This window comes from Hyperoodon ampullatus (genome assembly GCF_949752795.1).
Source record: "Hyperoodon ampullatus genome assembly, chromosome: 3".
Lineage (NCBI taxonomy): Eukaryota > Metazoa > Chordata > Mammalia > Artiodactyla > Ziphiidae > Hyperoodon > Hyperoodon ampullatus.
Window position 1 is genome coordinate 47,169,010 of NC_136916.1, and position 19,531 is coordinate 47,188,540.

Here is a 19,531-nt window from a genome sequence, read left to right on the forward strand (position 1 = left end):
TATTGTTTAATAGAAAAATTTTGTATAGTATTTAAAACAAACACTATTTAAGATTTCAATTTAAACAGAAGGATTGACGGTTATGGATTTCAACAACAACCATTAGAGATCAAGATTGCAAATAATTAAATTTTCTTCTGTATGTAAACCTGCTTTCCCTCTAAAGTTCAAAATAAAATAAATGTCCCTACTTGCATTTTTCTGCAAATCACATGACCAATCCAAAGCTACATGTAAAATGAGCATTTTGGTTAAATTACATCATTGCATTCTTTTGAGGTTTCATTCATACTATAAATAAATGGGGTAGAGGGAAAATGCTCATATTCATTTCAATCAGACCACATTCTTTCCTTCTAATAACATTTAAAAGCCAAAAATTTCAATGCTGATTTTCAAAATGTAATCTTTGCGAATACTTATAAGCAAACTAAAAAGCTGAAAAAAGGTTTACAACAAGCCAGTAGTAAAGTCAACCAGTTCTCAAGACCTTCCAGTTACCCATTCCAGATTAAATTTAGGATAGTAATCATTATACTAATAAGAGTATATTGAGTAAATAAGAGTAAAACATCTAGTGCACCATTTCTGACCGTTTGTTCTGAGAGGTGTTAACAGATGTGTGGAAAGGATGATTGATCTAAACATTTACCAGGCTGCACGTACATTAGGTACTGTGCTAAAAGTTCCAGTCCAAAGACACAGTCCCTCCTGTGAAGGAGTTTACTGTCAAGGAAATGTATTGAAGCAAATGTTTACAGAATTATGAAGTGCTAAAAAAGAGACATGTATATTGTGGCTATACAAAGGACTGAGCCACTATGAGGGGGAAAGGTGCAAGGAGGCAGTGAAGATACTACAGTGAACAAGGTTTTGCAGCAAGAGTAGGAGTTAGCAAAGCAGGGAAAGGAGAGCCAAGGTGGAGGAAAAGCAAAGAAATATAAAACACAGCAATGATATGATACTGAGTGGTCTCATATGACTAGCAGGTAGGGAACGAGGGAGAGTAGTCGAAGATGCAACTGAAGAGATAGCAAGGGCTACTTTAGGAAAGATCTTGATTGTCATGCTAAAGCGTTTGTGCTAAGAACTTTATTCTAAGGTTAATAAGAAAGTATGATAAGATTTGTGCATCAGAAAGAAAAAGGGCAGTATCAGAAGAGGATAAGCTCCAGACAAGGAGTCCAGATAAGAGACAGTTAATGACTGATAAAAGAACAACAAAGTGTTTTTTTAAATCAGAATTATGGATCCTAGTTTTCGACTCAGAACAAAAAAAAGGTTAGACACATAAAGTGTCAATGAAAAGTCCACAGAAATTGGGAAGTCATATGGCATCTCAACTATAAAGAGTTCAAAGTTACTTGCAGTCCTAATGCTTGCTTATGCAGCTGTGATCCCTAGGCAGTACAGGAAGTTTCTGCTCAAAAATAGCAGGAAAAACTTTTGATCACTATTTTTCTTACTTCTAAGTCCCAGAAATTTCTATGTCATTGTATTCACATAATTTTTCTATCATGAAATATTGATTGAACATATTAATAATAAATTTGTTATAAAAAAAAGAGACAGTTAATGACTGTCCCAGGTAAAGCAGTAGGAGTGTCAAAAAAGAGGAAGGTTTTAGGAGGGTGACAAAGTAAAACCAACAGAATACAGGTACCAATTGGATAAAGGTACATGAGGAGAGCAAACATGACCCCCTACATGTCTGCCATTCATATAAAAATATTTACCGCTCAGACCTACTTAGTCTTATATAGCTCATCCTTTGGCACAATTCCAACAATCACTTCTAAACCAATAACCCGCAAATCATCAACCAGAACATGACCCCTACATTTTACTATTTATTTTTCAATCGATCAATTCAAAAATATCATAGTATATTAGAATTAGATGAGTCCTAAGAGAGTATATTATCAAACTGCCCCTATCTTGTAAATGAGAAAAATCTACAGCCTAAAAAGTAATAAATCCATTAAGCAACAGAACTGGTTCTACTTCAAATTTCCACTGCATTTCTTCACAGCCAAATCCCCTGTTATAAATCAGGCTTCCTTAAATTCATGCCAGGAAAAGTGAAAAACTTAACTGATCTCTCTGCCTCTTGACGTTTTCCACTCTAAAACATGCTATCATTGCCAAATTAATCTTACTAATAGACCGATTTATGTCATTTTTGCTGAAATGTTCTACTGCTCATATATCATAGAACTACTACTCTAAGATTGGGAGGCTAGATTCTGGTCCCCGTGCTACTACTGTATCAGTTGTTGCCTGCTCTCCTGGGGAAACAAAGGGTCTTCACATTGAAGCTCAGGCCCATCCAGCTACTCATACTTTATATAGTAAAAGTAGGAAAGTACATTTGGAACCACAAGCACAACCAGGGAAGCAATAGACTATAGTACTTCTTAGTTTAGCCTCTGAAAACAGACTACCATAATTTAAATTGAGGCTCTTAACAGCTATGTGACCTTGGGCAAATGACTTATCTGTACCTCAGTTGTCTCATCCATAAAACTGGGACAAGAACAGTGCATATCGCATTAGTTTGTGAGAATTAAATGAGTGGATAAATGTAAAACATTTAGTGTATGTACTCAATAATTGTTAGCTCTTATTACTGCCATGGGTAGAATCAGGAATCTAATCTTACTGTCTAGAATTTACGTAAGTGTGCCACACAGGCTCTTAAAGCTTTTTACCTAAATATCTTTAATATTTTGAGATTTTTCTGCCATACCTCCCCCATTCTCAAACAAAATACATTAGGTATTAGTTTTGATTGCTGAGCAATTTACCCTAGAAATAATCTACCCACTTCTGAAGATGTGGGTATGATTTGATCATCAGGGAAAATAAGAGTAAAAAATCATTCTAAATGGACAGAGGAAAGAACTAGGTAAAGACAAAGAATCAAGAGAAACAAAATATTTATGTGTAAAAATATGAAGCAAAAAATAAGACCATCAGTAGAGGCAGAAGATTCTAATGCCAGACTCGGGCTATAATTTTGGGATTTTTAAAATTTTGTTGGCAATATTGAATTAAGCCCTGAATACTTAATTTATAATGTATTCACAAACTACCCTCAGAATCAGGAGACTGAAAAAATGGTAGTAACCTCAGAAACACTGGCAGAAGTTGGTAGCATTTGCCTTAAATGAAGGACTACACCAAAGTTTCATTTATCTTTCTCTTTCAATGGGTTTCCCATTACTTCCTGCTTACCAGCTATCAAAGGCAGAAGTCCAAAATGCCAGAAACCTCTGTATTTTGATGCACAGTTCCTACTTGCTAACTTGCAATTATATACCAGGTGCAAATGTATTGCATCCACTTTGAAAAGGAAAAGCTATCTTACAGTTACTAAAGATTTGGTTTGAGGCAGTAATGAGACAGTAATGTCCGTGGTAGGATAAGAGAATCTAAGGACATGATCCCCCATTACCTCCAATCCCAGTTACATTTCAAAAGGTTAGAGAAAGAAACAAACCCAAAATAAATTCTGTGTATCTCATAGATGAGATGTTTTTTTTTTTCTGCTAAACCAAGTATATGAAATGAAGACACTCTGACCATTTTGAACATTTAAGACTCTAGTAACTTGGATTATGACCAGAGTCAATAATTCCTCCAAATAAGTTCAGAACTTCACAGGAAAATAATGGAGTGATTCTTTACATATTCTTCAATGGAAACAGAGTTAGTAGAGTAAACATTTTTAACAGAAATATTATTTTCAAATATAAAACATTTTTTAAAGGTTGCCATTCTGCTCTTAAAAGAGCTTACTTTCTGCTTGCATTTATGAAAGCTAATTAATGACTTACTGGTTTAGTTTAGAGTGGTATAATAAAGTGGTATTTCTCTTTGGACCAAGTCCAGATTCTCTTCTGGTGTAGCATTTCACAAAAATCACATAATCTTAATATATACATGGTATTAGGGGTTTAACTAATTATGAAATCAGTTTACTGTGTGGCCCTGTGAAGATATAGATTCAGTGTCTCCATTTCCGACTGCCTATTCTGTAATTACCCTGGTGGCATGAACTATGTCTCATTCATGTTTCCATTTCCAGCACTTGACAAAGAGTCTTGCATACAGAAGGCACGGAATCAATGTTTGTTGTCAATGAATATGTGGAAGGGTTATCTATATTATACTATGAAAGAGCCATGTAGTTAGCACTGGTGCTAAGTATAAAGTTCAGTAGCCAGAAATACAAGAGAGGAATTCACAGCTTCAAGGAGAGTCAGTTTTACATTTTAATTTTTTTCCTAGTACTCTTTAAATTAGGGGAATTTAATAAAATATAAAAGACATTTTTATCTATATAACACATTTTACATCTCTTTTAAATCTTCAAAACTATCATGTAAAGATTATTTACAGATGAATAAACTGAAGTAACTTGAACATAAAGTGAGAGAGCTGGGTTTTGAACTCTGATATTTTGACTCCAGTCAGTGCCCTTACATTATACTTTGCTTAGAACAAAATTGGAAGTCACTGAGAGAACTAAATCAACTTTTAAAAATCACTTCAAACTGTGGCTTTTAGAACATTTGATTCAGTCAATAAATAGACATCTTTCAATAAGTAGCCAGGTTTTCCAAGCTTGAGTTATTATGGATTTACTATGGATTCTTATGCTCTGAAGACTGCTAGAGGGAAATACCTATTCTCAACTTCTTGTCAAGAAAACAAACCTTGCAAAATTTAAAACTTTACTTCCATTCTATGTAATAATTAATCTATCCAGGTAGATATACAGAAGAAAATGGAGAAAGGGGAAAAAAAGGGAGAAACAGACAGAAAAGAGCAATTCCATGATTGAGTTACAATCTAATATCTGAGAAAAGCAGATTTTAAAAAATCATTTCAAAGGTCTACAAAAGAAAGAGCCACTTTACTAGCACAATTACACATTTTTCGTAAGTTTAGCAGTATTAGATAAGTAGCCAAGATGACTGGAAATGAATGCCTGGAAATAATTAATAAAAGGTTTTCTTTAAAAAAGAAATTCTGAAAGCTAAAAAAATAAAAGTTTTCCTCCTAAGCAGAGAGGATTATGTACCAGTTTTCAACAAGGATGTTTGTTGTTTCACAGTCTTTAGATAGGAAAAGTCAGAACTACAATCAAATTCTGACATTTGAGAATTATATGAGGTGCAATTGAACACTGTAATAAAATGCCATCCATCCAGCAGTTTGGAGGAATATACTCCAAGAACTATGAGCCAAAATTACAAATAACCGCTGTACAGTTAGTACAGTTAGTGGATTGCCACTAAAACTCTCAATGATGAGAAGATTCCACTGATATGTAGTTCCCAGGGTCTCCTGTAAGTAGCAGCAGTAATAACAGTACTAACAGCAATAACAGCTGGAGCAGCAGCAGGAACAGCAGTAATTAGTAGTAATATTAGCAGCAGCAGCAGCAGCTAGAGCAACAATGGCACCAACAACATGCATTTATTGAATGATTATTTTTTGTCAGGCCAGTGGCAAATAATTTGAATTATTTAAATAATTTGAATTATTTAAATTAATAAGTTAACATCCACAGATTATCTCTATTTCTTATAGCCACCCTGCAAAAAATTATTACATACCTTTCAATAATGAGGAAGATAAGGTGAAGTAATTTTCACAAGGCTACAGAGCTGGTTAGATATACAACCAGGATTTAAACCTGGACTGCCTTATTTTAAAGCTGTATTCCTTTCCCAACGCTACACTTCACAGAAGTAAGGATAAAGATACTTTTCAGTGTGAAGGATTAAAAACAGTAGATTCCTACATTTCAGTAAATGATATAGAAAAAGAGATCACAGTAGCTTCTCCATGTTTGTAGAGGAAGGTACAGTCTTCTAGGTGGGCAAATACCAGTGACTAGAGTGAGGCCGTAGAAGGATCTCAACATCAGAGATGTGGGCTGAAAGACGAGATGAACCACAGTGTGGTCAGTATAAAGCAGTATAATTTAGGGGAAAAAATGATTTACACTATTTTTAAGGACAGAGATTACTAAAATGAACCTAGGATTCATAACTATTCCCTAAAACTACAAGTTTATTGCGCTTCAGACACCAAAAATCTAATTTTATGACTAATACATGCTTCAAACAATTAGCTCTTAAGAAAGATTTACTGGGTTAGGAAAAGAAAGTTAACATAAATGATTTGTGAAAATGATATGAGATGGTTAGAATGAAAAGCAGGCTGAAGATTAGGATAATTCTATCTGAATAAAATGCAGGCAGAAGTAAAATTATGAAAAGTAATAAGAGTAACAATGATAACTTTACATAGTGCTTCCTATGTGACAATCACTTTCTAAGTACTATATATGTATACTAACTCATTTAATTCCCTCTACACTTTATGAACAGGTACTGTTGTTTACATGCATTTTACAAATGAGGAATGAGGCAGAAGTCTGTAACCTACCCAGAGTCACACATGTTCTAGTAAACAGCAGGGAAGGAACTCCAAACTAGGCAATCAACTGCAGAGCCTACGCTCTTTAACCACTACACCACACTGTACCTTTAAGGGTCTGAGAGGGTTTAAAATGAAGCTGGCTATCAAATCACCTAATCTTAGTATCAAAGAAGTTCTCCTGAAGCTGTTTAAGTAGGAAGTAAAACTTTAGTATATAAGAAATTCCTTAACAGATAATAAAAGGCTGAAAATAGTCTCAAGAAAAGTAGGTAAGTGGGTAGATTGATAAGCTAAGCATAAGGAGTTACAGAGAAGTTAGAAACAGATAATGAGAGATTCTTAAGCTTCTTAGTGTGAAATCATGTAAAGTAACCATACTCTCCAACAAAAATATCTCTTGCTGCTATAATCAGAGGTAGAATAAACTAATAACTGGCCTGTCCCTGTTATGCACTTATTAGATTTTACAAACATAATAATGAGGATATCATTTTTCTGATATAATTTCTAAAAATATGAAAATGTACATTGCTAGCCTCTAGTTACAAACACTATCTTACAAATGATTCATAAACATAAATGAAATGTCTAGGAACCCATCTTAGGCAACACTACACAACTACTTTTTATTTCCCAGTTCATAAAATTTGAAGGATTACTCCAGATCAGTATTCTACACACTATTCCATGGAGATTAAGAAGTGAATAAGTATTCAAAGAAAAAAATTCTAAGGTCAAATATTCTCTTAGACATTCACAAGTCACATACAGCATGAAAAAGCCCATATCAAAGAATCCATTTAACTTTAACTTGCATTGCCTAAATTTATTTGACCATGGAAACCTTTCCCCCCAACTTATAAATTATGGACATTAGTTGTACAGTACAGAACCTGGGAAAAAATGACCTACTTACCTTCTTTAATAGAAGTATAAGAGAACTACTTTTACAAGAGCCTATGAAAGAGTTAAATGTGCTGAGAAATAATGTGAACATTTAATTTTCTCAAGGTCAAAGAGTCCCTGTTTCTGCTACTGGGAATAGGATATGTGGCATTCTAAATCTTGTCATAAGAACAAATTATGACAATGTAAGTATAACCAATATTGAATAATAGAATCTCAGAAGTCTAGAACAAGTCAGCACTCACATTTTACAAATAGGGTAACTAAGGCTCCAAGAACACTGCCACTCCCCTGGTTTTCTTTCTATACCATCGGCCACTCCTTCTCAGTTTCCTTTGCCAATTCCTTCTCATCTCCCTGACCTTTTTTTGCCAGATTCCCCAGAGCTCAGCCTGTGGATCCTGCCCTTTCTCTCTCTCTCTACTGTATCCCTTGGTGATCTCATATAGTCCCATGACTTTTTTTCACTGAATTTTAAATTTTGGTATAATTGTATATTCACATGCAGTTATAAGAAATAACACAGAGAGATTCCATATTCCCTTTGTCCAGTTTCCCCAATGATAACATCTTATAATACAAAATAACAGTAAAAAATTATAGCACAAAAGCATAAGCAGGATGTTGACAGTGATACATATACCAACCTTACTCAGTTTTCCCCAGTTTTACTTTTATTTATTCCCATGACATTAAATGATATTTACAGCTTAGAACAGCCCCCTAAATTCATACAGGTGAATGCTTATGACATCTCAACTTGCATATCTAACAGATATCACAAACTAAAATATGTCCCAAATCACAGTCATCATCTTCCCTCTCAAATCTATTACTTCTAGTCTTCCCTATCTCAGTTAATATCAATGCCATCTTTGCGGTTGCTCACACTAATAACTGGAATCATCCTCAAAACTTTCTTTCTTCTACACTTCACATATAAACCATCAACGAATTCAAAACATGTCCCAAATCAAAACTCTTATCACCTAAACTGCTAGCAGCCTAGCCTAAATCCCCACCATCTCATACCTGGATTATTACAATAACCTCCTAATTAATCTCCCCGATTTTGTCCTTGGTCTTCTACAGTTTATTCCGAAGACAGCAGCTATGGTAATACAGACACTCTTCTGTATTTAAAGGTTTTCACTGATTGTGGTTTTTATTGAGGTATAAAACACTCCTCTATTCAAAATGCTCTAATAGCTACTTATCTCATAGTAAAAGGTGAATTCCTTACAATGGTCCATAATGTCCTATACACATGGCCCACATTACCTTGCAGGCCCCAACTCCTACTATTCTCCCTCTTAATCACTTATTTGCAGCCAGACCAGTCTCCATGCAGTTCTTCTTTCAGGTCTTTACTCAAATGTCATCTCTCTGTGAGATCTTCCCTGACTACCAAATTTTAAATGGCAGCCTCCAAACTCCCACCCAGTACTTCTTATCCCCCTTCCCTATGTTATTTTTCTCCGTAGTATCGACCACTATCTAACATACTATGTACTTATTTACTTTATATTGTCTGTCTTTCACCACTAAAATGTTCATTCTGTGAGGGCAGAGATTTCAGTCCATTTTTCTGCCAGGCACAAAGCAGATGTTCAAGAAATATTTGCTGAATAAACAAATGAGGCCCAAAGAGGTGAGGAGTCATGCCAAAATATCATAAAAACAGGGCAAGAATCCAAGTCTCTGTAGTTTAGCAGTCATTTTTTCTCAAAATAGCGATGGACTTAAACTGAACCAATCTCACTTTTTATTCAGTGGTAACCAAAAGCACACATGCATGAAATAGCCATTTCTGATCAGGTGAATAAACTATTTAGAATAACCTGATGGCAAGGAGGGATTAGACTCAAGCTAAAACTCATTAGCACAAAATTAAAATATGACCAACTGCCTATAATCAACAAGTTTTGTACTAGCTGCCTTAGGTGTTTTATTTAAATTATTTTTTTAAAAAGGAAGTTATAGGTGATAGAACTTTAGGAGTTTCAACTTTAAGAAAATGAACTTGATAATACTATAAAACAGAGTCCTATGGAAGAACACAAAGCAGTACTCCTACATTGCTATATCAAGAATACAATTTCTCATATTTTTTAACTATAGCCAAGGTAGAGCAAATATCTATAAATGAAAATGGAACTTATGTTAAAGATGTAAAGAAGTTGTTTCTGGGCAAAATTTTTAGATTTTTAAAAAAAACTGGGTAGAAAGAGGGTGAATGACAAAACTTCCTAGAGACAGATAAGGAAATAAAGACTAGCATAACACCAAAGCCACCTACTGAGAGACAAGCCACTTCCAGAGCTTTTGAAAAATTATTCATTTACCGTAGAAATTAGTTTGGAAATTTAAAACTAATGGGTTCAAATTTTTTGATTATTAATTGCAAGAAGCACATTACATAATAAGTAGTCATCTATACTGGCTTTAAATCTGTTTCAAAGTAAAACTGAGCAGGTTCTGACTTCAGAGTAAAAAAACATGACTGAGTCATACTTCCAGAGCCTGCTTAACCCTTATGGCAACTAAGATCACAGAAGGTATTTTGCATGTCATTAAAATTCAATAAATTGGTAGAGTATAAACAGTGACCTTTCAATTGTGCCAGAGGAAAAAAAGCAAGATGCACTAAGTAGATACAGCTCTGTGTGCAGGCCAAATAATAGGGCTTCCATGAAACAATAAAGGCAATGCTCCTATTTATATGATTAAATCTACAGCTTTCATATGAAATTCTTTATTAGTAAATAATTCCTGAGGCACTTAAACAACAGAATTTTTATTAAAACAAAATAATAGCATCAAAACTGTTTATTAGAGCTATAGTCAATGTAACTAAAATAAACAAATGTCAACTTTTTAAAATATATATATGTAGAAATATGTTTTATATATGATAGAAACAAGTACATTATTGGCCCTTATATTTTTTAATGTTACCACTACCCAAAGGAACTATTAATAGCTAAGTAGGTATTATGTATTAGATGTACAAATATGTAACTTTAAAACTTGTTTTACTGTATAAAAAAATACAACTAAATTTTTAAAAAACCTTGTTTTAAGGTCTCCAAGAATAGGTTTTGTCAATTCTTTACACCTTAGAACTCACAATTATTATGATAATATTAATAATAATAATCCTGAAATAAGAATGGATATAATAATGTCTAATGGTCTGAACAACAACCAAATTAAAAAGCTATAAATAAGCAGCTATAGGAAATCTGTAGAGAATTCTAGGGAATATCTTGGAGTTCTTAACAAAACAAAGCAAACATTAAACAACAGTTTTAAAGAAAAGAATATAAAAATAGACATCAATACATTTGGAGAACATAAAACCAAGCTATCAAAATTAAACTAAATTTAAAAAAAAAAAATCTGATAATTGATGTTGTTAAACAACTATGAAGTTACTCCTGGGTGATACATTTTAAATAACAGTAAAAATAAGTGAAATTTTGGAACATAATTGTAGAGACCTGTTGTTCCAGGGATATGAAAAATAACCATTTCCTAATAACCGGAGCTTTTGTATTCCTTGGATGCATTCATGCTAGAGGAAGATTAAAGGGAAGCAGCCAGAATGATTAAACTTCAACTGGGACGCTGAAGCACAGATTTGATTTTCTTGGCCAGAAGTGACCCACAAGCTTAAGATCAAGAGCCAAAGCCCCCAGTGGGAAGCTGTGCTCTATTTGGTGGGCCTTGATACCATCTCTGGCTATATCAACATCAGCCTCATGGAAGGCCAGCCATGAGAAAAGGGAGTCTCCCCAAGATCTGATTTCCTGAGACCACAACCTAGAGCAGGTCCCACAGTCAAATTAGTCACATTCCTTGGAAAGAGAGAACAGGCATCAGTTGTGTCCATCGAAGGGGGACACTGTCCAGGTGTACCCTGAACATTTTTTGAAATCTCTGGGCTGCTTCTCCATCTGAAAAATAAGAAAAATAGCACAATGACAGACAACGAATGAGGAAAAAGACAATCATCTGGCCTAAAAAACTTAAGACTTATAAGAAATTAAGAAAGCAGACAAAACAGACAAAAAGACAAACAGCCATATCATTTGGAACATATTATTCTGAAGTCAAGTAGAGCAGAGAAAAACACAAATTATTTTAAGCAAAGTAAGAAATGACCATAGCAACAAAAGTTATTTTTGGAGAGAGCCAACTGGGGAAAAAAAAACATATGTTAAGATATGTCAACCTGACACAAAGATAAGGTGGAATAAGAATCTAGTCCCATTTGAAGCTGAAAAGAGCTGAAAAATGAGAGCTAGTGTCATGAACTTGGCTGCTTAACTGCCTTTGTGTAAGAAAACATCTCAGAACTTTGAACTTAGGAAATTCCAACTTGTCTTGCACCAGGTCACGAGCTCCATAGAGCAGGAACCTATTTCAACAAGCAGCTTTAAAAAAAACAAAAAAAAAACAAAAAATACTTTAATATTTTTCATTTCTGTTAATGGTACATTTAAAAATGCAATAGTGCTAAAATCCATCAAAGTAAAATGCACTGAATAAAAATTAAACTTACTCAGAAAGATGTTCAGAAGTTGGGATACAAACAGAAACTGAAATTAGAAGAAAAGTATTATATTTAAAACAGCATATGAAATATGATGAGTGAGAAAAACGATTTCGTAAAGAGCACATACTGTGGCTGACCAATAATACCGGAATAAATATCAAAAATCCAAAGTAAAACAATTTTATATACGTACCTTTCTCTATTACAACTTGACAAGCATGAGTTTCATGTTGACTTAAGTGTGTAGCCATATTATCTAAGCCAGAAACATCAGTTAGGAAATCACAATTAAGGCACACTAGAGTAATGCCCCTATAAAAAACAAAGCAAATAGTATAAAAGAAAATGTTTTTATCTTTTATGAAAATCCACACACCAGTTCAATGAATACTTTTCCGTGATTTGCTTTTTGTGTCATAACTGTCATTCCAATTTTTGTTATATAAACTTGATATAACTGAAATGATTCTCTAGAAAATGTCATAGTCATATTCAAATTATACTACCATTTATTTACAGAAAGTATTTTTGCTTTATAAACTTTTCTCTCTCATATCAGTTACTGAAAGCTAAGAGTCAATAGACCTAGAGTCCAGTCTTGGCTCCACTAACAACATGTGTCACTTTGACAAGTCACAGTCTATCTGTGCCTATGCCCATCTGCAAACAAGAGTTCAGTATATATAAATGTACAATATATACATTAGTCAGTGTATATTTACTAAGACTGTCGTTACACATACTGTACTACTAGTGTACTGTATTGTGAATACAATGATGACCAAAAAATACAGTCTGTGCTCTAATGGAACATTTATCTAGTGTTTATCTAGGTGAGGAAAAAATTAGAAATGTGAAGGCTTTAAAAATAGATCATTGTCGTAGCTGCTATCATTGTATATTATGTGTTAAAGATTTTCCTATATATTATTTAGTTTATTCTCACCACAAGCATCCAAGGTTGGTATTATTCTCATATAACACTGAATTAACTGAAGTAGCTAATTCACTATTTAAGTCCAAAGTCTGAGTTCCTCAGCATCCCAGTACTCTGAACTGGCCCACTTGCTTGGACCTAAACTACTTGTTCCCTTAACAAAACTTCACTGAGTACTGTAGTTCTTAAAATATGTAATGATTATAAGTTTTCAAAAAGGTTAGAAAGCAATTCCCATAGTCATCAATACATAGTCATCAATACATTTTTTTGAATTCATGAATAGTTTTTATGCTTATTGGATCAAACTGTGCAGCATTTGCTATTTGAAGTATGTAAACATAATTGGCGTATTATAGTATGTAAAATTGGTCTTAAGACTCTAATTTAAAATGTGTTTAAACTTTTAGCTTTGAGTTTTATTTTAAAATATTAAGCCTGCAAAAATATGCAAATGTTTCAGAGAACTTAGAAAGCCACTATGTTTAATTTATTATGTTTATTAGAGTTAAGCACTTGGGAGCTTGTGGGTCAAGCATCTGAAGAGCTGTTTAAAAGAAAATCAAATATATTAAACGTATAAATGATGTTACATTGTTTAAAGGTAACTGAAGTGTAAATGAGACTTTAAAATATTCTAGTCTGTTCAGTTTAAATGAACTTTATCAAACATTATTATTTAAAGGCCCGATTGAAAGTGATTTTTTAAATAAATCTATCTATCTATCTATCTATCTATTTATTTATTTATTTATGGCTGTGTCGGGTCTTCGTTGCTGCACGTGGGCTTTCTCTAGTTGTGGTGGGTGGGGGTTACTCTTCCTTGCAGTGCATGGGCTTCTCACTGAGGTGGCTTCTCCTGTGTGGAGCACTGGCTCTAGGTGTGCGGGCTCAATAGTTGTGGCTTGCAGGCTCTAGAGCTCAGGCTCAGTAGTTGTGGCACACGGGCTTAGTTGCTCTGCAGCATGTGGGATCTTCCTGGACCAGGGCTCAAACCCGTGTCCCCTGCCTTGGCAGTCGGATTCTTAACCATTGCACCGCCAGGGAAGTCCCAAAAGTGATTATTAAATGTACTAGATTTCTAAATGGAATATTTTTAATCAAGGAAAGTTAAGATTTAAATACTTAAATTTAATAATTACAATCTTTTTCTATTAACAAACTGCCCTCAACAGACACTAAAAGTAGTCTCAATGGTAAGTAGCTAAATGCCTATTCCACTCGACATAGTTAATTGGACCAGGGATGGAATGTCTAACTCAAGCCTTCTCTGAACAGGAATTTGTAATTGGGATATATAATCACATTTCTTGATCTGGGAAAATGTGGGAAGCTAGGAATACTATGTTTGGGTCATCAATAGAGAAAGCTGGTCTACACAGAGAAAGGAGAATAGAACCCATGTCCAGAGAAAATAACAGAGACAAAATCATCCTGCTTCAGCAGGTCAGACTAGAAAGAAGCCGTGTTAGTAACTGATGGCTTTCTGTTTCCCTCGTATGTTCTGGCTGTATCTCTTCCTTCTAGGGGTCCAGGAGGGTCTTTGGAATCCTGCTAATAAATTATTTTTGCTTAGGTGGAAAAAAAATAGATCATGTAATGTGATCATTGGTATTGTCAGTTTATTAACAAAGCATAAATACATTTCTGAAGTTCATCACATACATTAAAATTTTAAATGTTTTACCAATATACAAATACAAACAAATAACATACCTTAGATTGACTTCTCCCCTAAAGCTCTAGTCTAACAGTCTGCTGTATATTTTCCCCTAGATGTCATACTGGCACATAAAAAACTGACCTTCATAAAACTAAAATCATGTACTTCCTTCCCAAATTAACTTGTCCTGACTGGCCTTTCTTATGATGCCATTTCCTCTGAAAATAAAGCTCAACCTATAGTTATCTCTGTCTCTTCTTCCTTAAACAGTCAGTATGTCAAGCATTTTATATCAACAATTTATTGAGTACTTATTCTGTGCTAGTTTAACAATTTTAGACATACCATCTCATCTAAATCTAAACAACCCATAAAAGGTAGATGCTATAACTTATCACCTTTTTAATAGAGGATGGAGTTAGCTTAGTAATTTACCAAGGACACAGAGCTGGTAAAGATCAAGACCAGGTTTGAAATCAAGCACTTTCATTCCAGAGCCCAGTTTCTTAAAGATGATATTATACTATCTCACCGTTCTAACCCAAGTCCTTACTAGATTATTCATAACTACCACAAAAGTCCTAATCAATAGGATTCATGCATCTATAATTCACCCTATTGTTAAAGGTGAGAAGAAATTCAACCTTCCTTCAGTTTCACTCAATTCTATATAAAACATCAAAGGTTGTCCAATGCCCTCCAAAATAAGTCCAAACTCCTTAGCCTTATTTTCAACACTTTTACAATCTGGCTCTAAGCTCAAAACTATTGCCCCCGATTTCAATATTATTACTATAATTTCAATGGTCCATTCATTTACTACTACCATTCCCCCTCTGTACGCCTTCTACTTTTTCATTTCTGCACCTCTATTCATGCTATTCCAACTCAAATGCACCTGTACCTCTTCTATCAGTATAAACAATACTCATCCTTTAAAGCCAAGTAAACTAACACCTATGTAGATCATTCCAAGTAAAGTAATCTCGCTCCCCTTTGAAAAAAAACCAACCATCACTGCACTTATTAAAATCCCTCTTGCTTTATTGTGGTTATTTACATTCACCTCTTATCTCCCACCCAATAAAATGTACATTCTCTGAAGGTTGGTTCCAAGACTTCTTCATTATTATTATTATCTTTACAGGATCTGCTACATTATAGACCTAATAGATACATAGTAAATAGCTAAAGAACAAATATTCCATTCCAATAAAAGAATAATTACAAAAATTATTGTTCTATACAATTATAAGTTTCTATGTTCCATTCACAGAAATAGGCAAATTTTCAATGTGAGACTTATTCAAGTTGAGAGAAAAACATCCCAGGGCTTTAAAATCATATGATTCATTTAAAAACCAAACACACAACTAAGCTTAACAACAGTGAGGTGAAAATCAAAAATCAAAAAATTTTGAATGCAATAAAACTCTTCATTCTTATAAAAATTTTCTGTATAGGCAACCTCTAATATAGCTTAATCTATTTCCTTGAATTCAGTAAATGTTTTAAAATTAGTACTAATATATTTTTAAAACTGAACCAAATTTTTCTCTCCCTGTGAGCTACTGGTCCAACATCATAGATGGGACCAATTGTCCACATAAGTCATTTTCAATACATACATTAATTTATTCAACAAATATTTACTGGGTGCCTAATAACTATCAATGCCTGGCATAGACAAAAATCCAAACCACACACATTCTAGTGAGAGGACACAGAAAATAAACAAAGTATACAGTGAATGAGATGATAAAAGATGATCCAGAGAAAAATGAAGCATAAAAAGGAGATAAAGAGCACTGGGGTAAAGCACAAGAGAAAGGATATAATTTTAAATCAACTGGTCAAGGAAAGGCTCACTCATCAGAATAAAGACCCAAAGGAGATAAAGGAGCTAATCATACAAAAATCTGGGAAAGAGCAAACTAGTCACAGAGAATAATAAGTACAAAGGTCCTGAGACATAATATCATCCCCTCTTCCATTTTTTCCACTAACCCAAAATATCAAAACAAGTATTGGTTAACCTTATCTGTATAGATTAGCTTGGTGCAGCAAAGATACTGATATTTCAGGTAGCAAAGGCGACATGAGCAAAAATAAAGAGGAGTGGGGTCTAAAGAATTCAGAAGAATATGAAAAACATGGTGCTCAGTGAATTCTGAGTTAAGTGTGTGGTAAAATCAAATTCTCAATGTCTTCAGAAATATTCATCAACAGTTCTTTCTGCACAGTAAGCAAGTTGTACACCTCTCTTAATTTGAAAAGGAAAAAGAATTATACAGACTACATACTAATTTCAAGAATTCCAGTGGTTTAAGAAATTTACTTCAAAACTGAAAAAGTGTTAGTCACTTTACTACATATTTTAGGTGTCTTTTTTTAAATCAAGTATTGTTGGTCAGCCCTATTTTTGTTCTCATTTTACAGTGTAAATACATGAAGACTTCATCTTGACACCATTGGTCACCCCTGAAACAAATTTAGCGAGAGAATATAGACTAATCAGGTACTTTGTAAAACACTCTGGCAGTTCCTCAAAGGTTTGATATAGGGTTACCATATAACCCAGCAATTCTAATCCTAGATATATACTAAAGAAAAATGAAAAGACATGTCCAAACAAAAATGAGTACACAAATGTTCACAACAGCAATATTCATAACAGATTCAAAGTTAAAATAACCTAAATGGATAAACAAACTATCATATATACATACAATGGAATATTATTCAGCAATAAGAAAAAGGAGCACTGATATATGCTACAATATGGATGAATCTTGAAAACATTATGCTAAATGGAAGACACAAATCACAAAGGATCACATATTTTATCATTCCATTTACATGAAATGTTCAGAATAGGCAAATCTAAATAGATAGAAAGTAGATTAGTGGTTGCTTAGGGATGAAAGGAATTGGAAGGAAATGGAGATAACCACTAACGGGTACAAAATGCCTTTTTAAAGTGACAAAAACGTACTAAAATTAACTGTGGTAACTGCACAATTCTGTGAATATACCAAAAACTATTAATTGTACAATTTAAATGTGTGAATTGCATGGTATATGAACAGTATCTCAATAAAAATGTTATATACAAAAGACTTAAGTCATATAATTTTTCAATAGAAAAAAATTTAAAAGATCAACTAGTTACCTGAGATCTTCTGAATACTTCTTAAAGATACAAAACCTTTTACTTGGATGATTACTATGAAAGCTGGGAGAGACAAAACAGATTTTATTAATTTTACTATACAGTAAGTCATATTAATTTATAGCTATATATCAAGTCTATACTTAAATCTTTAGTTTTGAATAAAACATTATGATATAAATAATAATATAATGTTCATCATCCCTATTTCATTCAGCATTTTAGCTTACATTCCAACTTATCTATTTATTTTCTAGTGAAATGTATTTCACTAAGCATATTCTTATACAATCAGCACCTCACCCTCACATAAAAAAAATACTCAAGAGTTTAAAAAAGTAAATCACATCAAATTATTTTCTTCAACTGTTAAGAGTTGAAAACAATTTAAAAGTTTTGCTAATAACATTTTTGCTATAATATGAATGGTTACCAATAAGAATCATTTAAAAAATCCTTTTCCAACTTAACATGTTTGTGTTGAGGAAGGGGAGTAGATTCCAAATTATCCTGGAAGTAAACAGTAGTTGAGCTAAATGCCACTGTTTACCATTTGTAAAATCAAACATTTAGAATTCTTTGCAATTACTAGGAGAGGTTTTTTTAAAAAAAACAAATTAAAACAGAACTCTTGAGCTAAAACAATGCTTCCCCTAAGCACAGAATAGAAAACCCCTAACCAAGCTTTGTAGCCGATGATGATAGCTTTCACACACCCTTTTAAATCTCATAAGGAAAGCTTTCCTATACTAGAAAACCAGGATCCGCTTAGCACAGTACTACTTAGCACAGATAAAAGTGGAGTCATAGACTAGTAACATCAGCATCATCTGGGAGCTTATTTAGAAATGCAAAGTCTTGTGCCCACCCCCCACCCACCCCCCCACACACATAGCTACTGAATTAATCTCTGGCAGTGGGGCCCAGGGATCTGTTTTAACAAGCTTTTTCAGTAATTCTTATGCAAGCTAAAGTTTGAGGAGCAGTAGCCTGCAATGAGAGACCTAAAGTAGCCAACACACCAAATCAATTCTAAGTCTCAGATACAAGGCAACCATCACCAGTAGAGCATGTACGTATGGGAAAAGAAATACTCTGACCAGTTATAATCCCCAGAGAACATTCTCAGAAGATTTTTAATAGTTATTTCTTCAATCTGGGGATAACTACTACTAAAGAGTTTATAAATTCAGCATAACATGACAAAAATAATTGAATGGTTTTTTTACGAAGAAACCATCAAGAGGCTGGGAACCACTGAAATTATATGCAAAAATTTGTGCACATAACTGTATTTCCTCGGAGTGTGTCCCAGATTTTATCTGATTCCCAAATAATGTGAACCAAGTAAATTATTTTTTTAATGAGATTTAAAAGTAACTTTTAAAAGCTCTTTCTTCCTTCTCAACAAACTGTTTCGGTTTCTTTATTTGGTAAGAGGAGAGGAAAAAATTACGTTTTAGGGTCTTTTGATGGCTTCCATTTCTGTCTATAACTTGTACCTTATTAAAATGTTGGTACTTTTAAAATTTTAGTTGTCTGAATCCAGTTTTACTTTAGAGTTCCCTACCTATAAAAAAAGACTTATACTGTCATTTTATTTATATTTATTACACAAATTCCATTCTTCTAGTTTTGTGTATTATAGGAATGGAAAAGTGGATCTGTAGCTCACCAATAAAGAGGGAAAAAAAAAACTACCTTTCTTCTTCCTATTAGACCTGTGTAAAGTTAATAACAATAGGGAAATAATCTAAGAAAGGAAAAGAAAGGTTAAGATTTTTATTACGATACAGTAAAACATAACATTAAAATCTAGGTTTTGAAAATTCA

General features: G+C 33.6%; 1 protein-coding gene across 1 annotated transcript in view; it reads right to left on the reverse strand.

The window, feature by feature from the left end:
* Nucleotides 1-19,531, reverse strand: part of ZNF280D (zinc finger protein 280D) — a gene marked incomplete at its 3' end in the record, with an annotated part of 96,455 nt that overhangs the window by 22,820 nt on the left and 54,104 nt on the right. The window contains exons 14-16 of the mRNA XM_079699870.1: nt 17,699-17,761; nt 12,120-12,238; nt 11,933-11,969 (exon numbers count right to left, since the gene is read on the reverse strand). Of these exons, the coding sequence (XP_079555996.1) occupies nt 11,933-11,969; nt 12,120-12,238; nt 17,699-17,761 (219 nt within the window). The remainder of the gene's footprint in view (nt 1-11,932; nt 11,970-12,119; nt 12,239-17,698; nt 17,762-19,531) is intronic.